This window comes from Pelobates fuscus, chromosome 11, assembly GCF_036172605.1.
Source record: "Pelobates fuscus isolate aPelFus1 chromosome 11, aPelFus1.pri, whole genome shotgun sequence".
NCBI lineage: Eukaryota > Metazoa > Chordata > Amphibia > Anura > Pelobatidae > Pelobates > Pelobates fuscus.
Genome location: NC_086327.1, coordinates 31,621,518 through 31,632,231, shown reverse-complemented (window position 1 = coordinate 31,632,231; position 10,714 = coordinate 31,621,518). Strand labels below are relative to the sequence as shown.

The following is a 10,714-nucleotide window of genomic DNA, read 5'->3' as shown; positions in this document are numbered from 1 at the left end:
AAAGTACAGTGGACTGTTACGGGTATCAGTTTAACCCTATGAGGTTGCTTAACGGGGGTATACAGCTTTTCTTTACCCTGCAAGACTGTGATGCAACACCCCCACACGCCACTGAATGTTTGCCTATACGACTTAATGTAAGAAAATGCTCAAAACTGGTCTAGCTTTCAGTACGAACAAAATGTCTATATTCCTGTCACTCAAAGAGGGTCACATAGCTCCCGACATTATGAGGTTTGCAGATCGGGACGGGTAGATGGGAGCCACCAGTGATGTGACTTTTGTCATTGGCAACACCAATAATGGGCAGTTAGATCTGAAAGAGGGAAAAAAGAGCAGTAAAAATAAATAAATCTATATTTATATATTCTAATGATTCAATATGTCATAAAGATATTTTTAAGACTGCTCCCCCATTTTTCCTTGTATTGGTCACTTTTCACTCAATCTGTGAATGATATTAACATTTAGTGGCTGTCTCCTAACCACCAATCATCTTTTTTTTCTCTATCAATCATCTATTTTCTTGGCACCACGGAACTCTGAATATCAAATCGAACCAACTTATTCAGCCATTGCGCTAGTCGTTTGTTCCGTTATACCTCTATGTGGCGCTTCAGAGAAACGGAAGTCTGACAAACAGCTGATCGAACTAAATTGCAATTTGCCCAAAATCGATTGCACAAGTCTAGTCTAGGAGACGGGAGGAGGCTACAGCGATTAAAGTCCCCGATCTCTAGTAGCAATCACTCCTTCTAATTCTCCTTTGTTGGGCTGCACAGCGACAGTGGATGCTGAAGGGGACAGAAACTGGTGGCGGTGGTTACTGTCACCCTATCACATTAAGCCTTCCAATCTTGTCACACTCATCCCCCGCAACCATGCCACACTCACCGTGTCACATAAACCCCTGTTAATCCTGTCACGCTCCCCTCCCCTCATCTAAAACACTCCCTCCTCAAAACATGCCACACTCACCACCAACCCTGTTACACTCTACCCCCAATCCTGACACACTTACCCTTTCACAGTAACCCCCTTAATCATATCACACTCAACCCCCCTATCACTGTCACTCATGCTTCTCCAACCATGTCACATACACCCAACTCTGTCACAATCATTCCACCACCCATGCAACACACTGTTATCACATTAATGTCTCTAATCCTGTCACACTCACACCCTCAACCTTACCATATTCACCCCCCCCTTGCTCTGCCACACTCACCCTGTCACATTCACCTCCTTAGTATTTTAACACAACCCTGCCTTCGCCCTGCCGCACTCACCCTGTAACATTAACCTCCTTAATCTTGCCACACTCCTCTCCCCTCCCCTCACCCTGTCACACTCACACTCACACCCCAACCATGCCACAAACACCCTGTGACATCAACACATCAATCCCTAATCCTATCACACTCACCTGCCCTCAATTGTTAGTTTTGGGACTATAGGTTCTCATTTAAATGAAATCTGGTAAAAAAAAAAAAACTAAACTGACAGAGGCAGGCACTTGGAGATAAAATAGACCCTTCAAAGAAAATAGAAAGATATAAAGGGAAATAGACCACAGGAAATCAATGCCTGAGCCTCAACGCCGCAACAAACTCACCTGGGAAAAAACGGCAAAAAAAAAAGAGGTTGTGTGAGGGGCCTGTGAGGGGTCTTGCTCTCTAGTTTGTTTTATCAACATTTTGTTTGCTGCTTGGAGGTAACAGTATAGAAAGATAACACAAATATGAAGCCTCTTGTCTTGTATTACAACCAGAATTAAGACGTGGGGGCTAAGAAAACATTGATACAAGTCACAAATGTTTCACAATGTTGGAAATAGGTTTGAATCACTTGGTACCGAGTTTTAATTTCAACTCCTTAAGACTTGTGCTCCTTTAGAAGCAGTACTGAAGAAAGATGGAGTGTTGCTGCTCTCTAGTGGCCAGAAGTGGATATTACTGCCTCGATGAATAATGACATTTCATTGTCAAGCCTGTAATTTCAGCATATAAAATTTAAAGGGACACTATATTCACCAGAACAACTACAGCTTATTGTATTTGTTCTGGTGAGTAGAATCATTACCTTCAGGCTTTTTGTTATAAACACTGTCTTTTCAGAGAAAATGCAGTGTTTACATTACAGCCTAGTGATAACTTCACTGGCCACTGCTTAGTTAGCTGTTAGAGATCCTTCCTGGGTCATGGCTGCCTAAAATGCATCCAAACATTCAGTATCTCCTCCCTCTGCATGCAGACACTGGACTTTCCTTATAGAGATTCATTGATTCAATTCATCTCTATGAGGATATGCTGACTGGCCCGGGCAGTGTTTGAATCATGCTGGCTCTGCCCCGATCTGCCTCTTTGTCAGTCTCAGCCAATCCTATGGGGAAGCACTGTGATTGGATCAGGCCACCACTTCTAATGATGTCAGCAGACTGCTTGTTTTTCTGAGTCTAACAGCATGCAGAGTTAAAGCTTCAGGCTTAAAGGACCACTATAGTGCCAGGAAAACATACTCGATTTCCTGGCACTATAGTGCCCTGAGGGTGCCCCCACCCTCAAGGTCCCACTCCCATGGTGCTGAAGGGGGAGGAAGGGGTTAATCCCTTAACTTTTTTCCAGCGCCGGGACTCTCCTCCCTCTTCTGACGTCCCTGGCTGAATGCGCATGCGCGGCAAGAGCTGCGCGCGCATTCAGCCAGTCCATAGGAAAGCATTCTCAATGCTTTCCTATGGACGCTGACGTCTTTTCACTGTGAAAATCACAGTGAGAAGCGCGGAATCGCGTCTAGCGGCTGTCAATGAGACAGCCACCAGAGGCTGGATTAACCCTAAAGTAAACATAGCAGTTTCTCTGAAACTGCTATGTTTACAGCAAAAAGGGTTAAACCTAGCTGGACCTGGCACCCAGACCACTTCATTAAGCTGAAGTGGTCTGGGTGCCTATAGTGGTCCTTTAAATACAGTAAAATTATGAGGGGCCTAGGGGAGCTAGATGGTGGTGTTAACGCTATAGGGCCAGGAATACATGTTTGTGTTCCTGACCCTATAGTGATCATTTAAATTACATTTACAAGCGTATCAGTGTAACCCCTTGCTTACCTATCTTCGTTAATGGTGGGGAAGACTGGATGGTCACCCTTCACACTGCAACTTAGCAGACATGATCTGAGTCTCTGCTGGAGCAGGGGGTCTGGGACATCTTGACTAACCTAATGTACTCTGCCTCCACTCGGAAATGTTAAATTTCTCGGGGAACCCAGCACTTACACAATGAATTTCCCACAAAAAGTACAAATAAGAATAACATGCCTGTCTGTCTGTCTATCGGTCAGTCTGTCTGTACAATCGTTTGTTGATGGTGCATTTTGGGGCCCTTGGTGAGCTAGAGATAGTGTTACCCTTTTAGTGTGAATAGTTAAAAATGCAAATGTTCCACTACCTGTATCCTCATGTAGAATGTTCTGTACAAGGCCTGACATCTCTCCCTCTACTCTACAATCACCGCTCTCTTAGCAGGGTAAATGAAACTGACACAATGCAAGCTGGTCCTCTCCAGAAGAACCCAAAATTACTAGAACCTAACTAAACATAGAGTCGAGAGGCTGGGAGCAAGTGTCTTGCTCCTTTTGCATAGAATATTTAGGTAGCCTGCATGTAGCAATGCAGCCCCCACACACTCGAATGTGGAAACTTCTTCAACAGGATCTTACCAAAGTACAAATGTGTCCGCTTGTTGCTGTGGTATTGAGCTGGGGTTTCACAGAATGTAAGGTTCTGAATGCGGCTAACGTGACTCCTAGCAGTTTCACCTTTTACCACAGATTGCCAAAGTTTGATACGGTTAGAATTTCAAAGAGTGTTACAATAGAAAGAATGGGAGAAGAAACAAAAATAAAAATGTAGAAGTCAAAAGAAAAGAATCCTAGAACTCGATACGTGGATTTAATTAGTATTTATTGTCTCTCTCTACCATATACCTAGTTTGTCAGGTTCAATACAGAGCCTACAAATAGCAATTTGGTACTGAAGCTATAACCCAGAACAATAGGGTGCAAAGAACATTCTGAAACAGGTTATGCAATAAAATAAAATAAAAAAACATATAAAATACTATAATAAGTAGATTTTGTTTACTATACTTTCACATTGCAAAAAAAATATATAAAAAATAGCTGCAATGCCAAAATGTCAAAATAGCAAAGCCATAATCACACCGCAAGGCTCAACGAGGCAGGGCGAAAACATTACAATAAAAAAAAGAGAAACAAATTATTAAACCATAAAATTAAAGCAAATCTTACTAGAAAAATGAACAATTCATTGAACAATAAATGGGCTAACTTAGCACTTAAAACAACACATTGCTTCAACTAAATATTTCAATAGAAATGTTTAACAATTACAAATAGAACTTACTGCAGTGTTCATGATGGTACCCAGGATAGGCAATTAATTCCATAAGATGGGGTGAGTATTCACAGAAGAGAAGAAAAAAATAATAATTGTAATTACAACTCCTGGTTCATCCCATCATTAATTTAATGCCATTTAAAGTCATATGTTTTTTGAAGATTGCGTCTCTTCAATATAATGACGTGTTTATCTTTTTATATCAGGGGTATCTGTTTGGGCTGTGATTATCTTCTTTCTCATTGTGTCTTCAGAGTTGCACTCTGCATAAATGTTCTTCCCAAAATAGTCACTACAAACAGCCTCAATTATGAATATATTCTATTTGTCGCATACTCTCTCACAAACACCTGCAACTTAAACTGGTAATAACTGTTTATAATGATATGTTTAAAAAAGTAATGGAAAACATCAGTGGGAAATTGATGACCCACCACTTTCACCCTGAGGAGTACAAAGCTTTCCACACATCCAGTCTAAAGAGTGAGTGACCTTCATTCGGTGTGGGGAAAAAACAGTGTCCTTTCAGCTAATACTATCTGCGTCTGGTGAAGTAGCAGGTTAAATCACATTGGATGACTCAGACCGACAGGGTGAAATCACTACAGTAAACTGTATTTGAAAATAGTGGGAACAAAAAGAATAATTATATTTTGGTGAAAAAGGGGAGGACCTGTCCCAGACTGGGAAATGGGACTCATGTCACATTTCTGACTGATTTAAGGACTGTCACTAGCTTCTCTATTATTGTCCACCTCTCCAACCCCAGAGAGGATGCCAGTGTACTGGTCAGAAAGGTAGGCTATGGAATGGATTGCTTTCTGCTATTCAAAAAATTCTTGCCAGCATGTCTAAAGTAGAGTTCCACCACATTCTCACATCCTGTCATAGACAGTATGTGGAAAGCCCTGTTTTATCTTGCTCCAGTATCAAGACTTGGTAAGCCTTCACAATAATGTGGAGATGCCTGGCAATCCCTATGTAATGATCAAGTATGGTTGCCAGTATTGTTGGTCTTCCTCCACTAGTACTTCCATACCCAGGCATTGTGAGCTGTCACCAGTGTGCCATTAAGGAGAGCAAGGCGTGCTAGCCAGTCCAGTAGGACTATTCCATAAATCTGTTTTTTTTGTGACATGCCTCTGAAATTAAACTCAACAAAATGTTCAAGAGTGGGCTGCTGGACACGTCCTTGGGATGATGAGCCTAACTATCCCTGTCCACCCTGCCTCTGTCAACTAGTCAATTACTGGCATTACCCGCAACATCAAGCAATGGGCGGCTGTGATTGGTTGAGAATGTCAGTTGACTGCCTTAATCTCTCACAGCTGCCATTGCAGGTATGAATTGGTATGGCTTGAAGTAAGTGTGTCATTTCTGTTTTAGCCACACCTTCAATGAGGACATGGACCCTCAATCACTGTTAAACTTCTTGAAAATAGTTTAACATTGAATGGAGGGGCAGTGCCGTGAGGACACCAACCACTATAACCAATTGAATGATATGAAATTGTTATGGTGTCTAGATAGTCCCTTTAAAAATTAAAACATTTTTACAACATATCTATTTAATTTTTATTTTAGGCGGAACTTCCTCTTTAAGGTATTTCACATGTGGCATGTTCCATTTAAAATATTGGTCTCGAGTTTTTGATTTATGTCTCTCGTCTAGAACCTAAAGTGGCAGAGGGTATATCAGTGCGGTTTGGTATGTAACACATGTCCTTGCAACCTCTCCCTATAACAGTGCTATTCACCACTGAAGTGTGAATTGTCAGGAATTCAATTTGTTCAAAGTGAATTTGTACTGTTAGGCCAAACTAGCTGAAATGAAAATACATCTGGCTTAAAGATATTTTCCATTTCACTTGTACTAACCCAAGATTTTAAATATGCTAGGCAATATACAACTGAGTGTTTTTAGCTCACCTTATTATTTTATTATTATAAGTGCAACCCCAATTAATACCCCCCCAAGTGCTAACATAACTGTAGTTTTCGTGTAAATTGCCTTGTAACTATACAAAAACACTATACACCAAGTTTAAAAAAAAAAAAAGGTTAATTCCTAAAATGCTGCCCCTTACTGCTTTTACAACAACTCTCTACAACTCTACTCCTAGTGCCTCCCTGTTACTTTACCACTAGACACTCTTACAACTATTTCATACAACGCCTACTCTCTACAACTCTACCCTTCTCCAGTCTTACTTACAACTACTTTACTTACAAAAAAGAAATAATAAATCATAATAACAAAACAAACCTTACTAACAAAATAAACAATTTATTGAACAATAAATGGACTAACTTAGCAAACTAGAACTACAAAACAATTACGCCTGGACTGGCAATACCCATGTGGGCTGCGATGGCCAAGGACCAAGGCCGACCAGGGAGATCCAAGGATCTCCCCAGCCTGTTGAAGGCCGATGCTCAATGAGGGCAGCCAAAACATAAAATGAAGTCCCTTAATAGGCCGAGGAGGTTAGAGACCAATTGCTGATCAAACTAACTTGCCTGCTGCTGCAGGTTCGAACAGATCTCACAGAGCAATCACAACAGCAAGCAGGTTAGGTTGAGCAGCAGCTGGTCAGTTAACAGTAGAATATGACTTAACGTGTTTTTATAACCAGGTGAAAAAGTTACAATTTGTGAAAAAATTCAATATACATCATTTTAAAAAGAAAACAAATACCATAAAGTATCATCAAATTAAATAGAAGTTTGATGACAATTGTCATTTAAGTAATAAAACAGAAAATGTCCAAACACATGTGGAAATGGCTAAGATTATTTTCTTGAAGGTTTTTATGCTAATACTTTGTGCATCTTTTTTTCTGCCATTTGCAAATTACATATATATATATAAAGAAAATTTTGTGGTGATGGAAAGATACAATTTGGACATTTAAAATACAATGTATATCTCAATCACATAACTCTGGAAAATGAAAGGTTTTGTTCAACTGACATTACTGTCCCTTCTTTGCTGCTCAGTAATCCCGAATGTGCAACATGTTCTGAACTTTTCTTAAAAAACTTATATATTTCTTTCCTGAACTTCACTCCAACAAATGCATAAACAAAAGGATTTACACACACATGAGCCAACCCCAAATTCTCTGTGATGAACACTCCCATATCCAGCATTTTCTCAAAATGGCAGTCTCTTTTGATGTAGCCCAATCTTTGAAGAGAGTCGATAAGTAGCAGTGTGTTGTATGGAGCCCAACAAAAAACAAAAAGTAGTAGAAGCACCACGATGACAACCTGAGGACGTCGGGACTGGTTAATCTTAGATTGTCGGAGTGTACAAAAGATTTTGGAGTAGAAGAAAGACATGAGACCCAATGGAAGAAGAAACCCAACACTTAGGTTTACAAGACGCAAAGTAATTCTCCAGGTATCAGCTTGGTCTGGTTTAAAGTTATAATAACAAACAAAATTCTTAATGTGTTTGATGTAGCTTACATCTCTGAAAAAAAGTTCTTGCCATGACAATAAAAATGATGTTACCCAGACGAAGACACATATGAAGATGGTGTGAATAGGTTTCTGTTTTCCATGTAACTCAACTGCATGCACAATTGAAATGTATCGATTCAACCCAATGCAGGTTAAGAAAAATATGCTACTGTACATATTGATGGTGAAAAGAGCCCCTAGTAGCTTACATGGGACCAGACCAAACACCCAACCATAGACAAACTGTGTGGTCCAAAATGGTAGGGTCAGCCCCAGTAGTATATCAGAGATGGCAAGCTGGAATAAATAATGGTCAGACAAATGCCACACATGGACCCTTCTCTTCAAGACATATATCACCAGTCCATTTCCTAACATATCTAGTGTAAATACAACCACAAATGCTACCAACATTAAGATCTGGTTGAATTCGCTGGGTGACCCAGGCTTGCAAGGAGTGACATCTTCTGAGAAGGATGGCAAATCTGTGGGATAATTATCTGTGGGATAATCCTCCTGGGAAAAAAGAGACAATTGGTCCATACAATGCTTTGAAAGTGGAACTGTGTTAAAAAATTGCTAGACTTCAAAAAAAAATAATGTCTGTTGTGGTTAGGTTTTTCATAATTTTTCTGACACTTTTACAACAAACAAGTACATTAAAATAACACTACATTAGATAACTTAGTGTCTTTAACATCTTGATGTGTGACGATGTTCTCTGGAATACAGTTAATAGACAAACATACCATAACCTCCTTATGTCTTACTCTGATAGATACCTCCTATGGGTCTTACTCTGATAGATAGACAGACAGACAGACAGAACTAACAAATGATGAATGGGCAATGTATGGATGAATAGATACATATAGACAGAGTTAATTTATTTTATTGAGACACAAGGTAATTTATTTAAAGGGTCACTCGAAGCATCCGACTGCTTCAGCTTGCTGGAATGTTTGATTCTACTATAGACTGACATTTAAGAAATTATTACTAAAAAATTCTTAAATAGTTTTCATAGTATTTTAATTGATTAGTAATGAATGTGATTTTTTTTTTTTTTTTAATCAAACTTACAACACCTGCACTCGAACTAATGATTGCACTGTGCTAAAATAACAAAAATTAAACAAAAGTATTAATTCATTGTTTTAGGGAAACCTTTTTCAAAGTTTGTTCTGCAAATTTGCTTTTTATTCAAAAGGCAATAAAGTTAAAAAAAATGCTAATGTTATGACCGCATCAAACATGTATGTCATCTGATTATATTCACCATTCGCAGCCTAAAATGTTTTTTTTTTTATGTAATCAATATGCAAATCATTACATAATGTATAAATTTAACAGATAAGCATCAATCAGGCTTTATGTCATATTTGGATAATTGTAGCACAGTCCTGCTGCCTTAAATGTCTACAGAAGACATGGTTAAAGGGGGAATATCACTTCATAAGATTATTATTATTATGTTTAGTTATCCCTATATTTTAGAAATATGCATTTGTGACATATATAATATAACATTAAATACAGAAATCCACACTTGTTTATCCTGCAACTGGGCACCTCGATCTTAGTGTCCTGTCAATCATGTTATAAACTGGGTCCTTTGCACAAACAAAGCATACAGGTAAGAGATAAATGAAACAATGTTTCATATTTCTCCTCCTGATTTGCATTATTTGCCATGTCTGTGCCTTGACTAAATTTGATTGTGGTATTACTTGCTAAATCTTTAATATAAATGTAAAATAAAACATGTAAAAAGGTTTTACACATTATAAGTGATTTTCTATAATTTAATCAATCATGTAAATTCCATAGCATTGACAGTTCCCCTATAAAAGAAAGACTTGGTTGTATGATTTTGTAGATACGCTTAACATCTTGCCTATTTTTATGCTCTTATTTAAAACTCCTTATTTGCCTTTAAACAAGATAATTTCAATCTAACAATCTACTGGATACTTACTTCCAAGGAATAATAGTCCTCACTGCTCGTCATCCTAGAACACTTTCTTGTATGTTTGCAGAAGAAGAGACTATTTGGTAGATGCTTTGTTTTTTTCTCACGGAGGGCTTATCTACAAGTTGAGAACCTCAAAGATCGAATAGAAGTTTGTTTTAAAAATGAGAAGTTGTGGGAAGTTACACAAGATTTCCTATTAAAGTGAAGAAAAAAAAAAAAGAGCTAGACAACAGCCTAACCAATTATGTCCCTCTCTATTTATTTAGAGAGATAATTAATAGGCGATGTGAAGATAATTGACAGACTATTGTGCAGAAGTTTTAAGCAGGAGTTACAAATGCTGTAAAGTAAGAATGCTTTCAAAAATAGGAGTGTTAATATATTTTTTTTTACAGTTCACAAAATGCAAAGTGAGTGAATAGAAAAAAAAAAGCTAAATCAATTAATAATTGGCATGATCACCATTTGCCTTCAAATCAGCATCAATACACATGTACAAAGTCAGGAATTTTGTAGGCATTTTTCAGGTGCATGATTAAACGATTATACCAAACAAGAGATAATGATCATCAATCTAATACGTTGGTTGAAACACTTCCATTAACCGAAATAGAAACAGCTGTTTGGGGGGGGGGGGGGGGGGAACTAGATTATGAATAGTCAAATTCTGTTCACAAGGTGATGTTGCTGAAGATAGTTTAATGCCAAATATCACACACCATGGCTAGACTGAGCAAAGCACAAGACACAAGGACAGTATATCGCATTAGCAAGGTCGCTCCCAGACAGAAATGTCAAGACAGACATGGGGTTTCCAGATGTGCATTCTAAGTACTTTTGAAGAAGTTCACAGA

At 38.6% G+C, this 10,714-nt stretch overlaps 1 protein-coding gene across 1 annotated transcript; it reads right to left on the bottom strand.

Moving 5' to 3' along the window:
* Positions 1 to 6,348: 6,348 nt before the first annotated feature.
* On the bottom strand, positions 6,349 to 9,959 carry LOC134577104 (C-X-C chemokine receptor type 3-2-like). The gene is made up of 2 exons (XM_063435761.1): positions 9,860 to 9,959; positions 6,349 to 8,385 (listed from the first exon to the last, which is right to left on the bottom strand). Exons 1-2 carry the CDS (start codon positions 9,894 to 9,896, stop codon positions 7,352 to 7,354), a joined length of 1,071 nt encoding a protein of 356 aa, XP_063291831.1. The 5' UTR covers positions 9,897 to 9,959; the 3' UTR covers positions 6,349 to 7,351.
* Between the last annotated feature and the right edge of the window lie 755 nt (positions 9,960 to 10,714).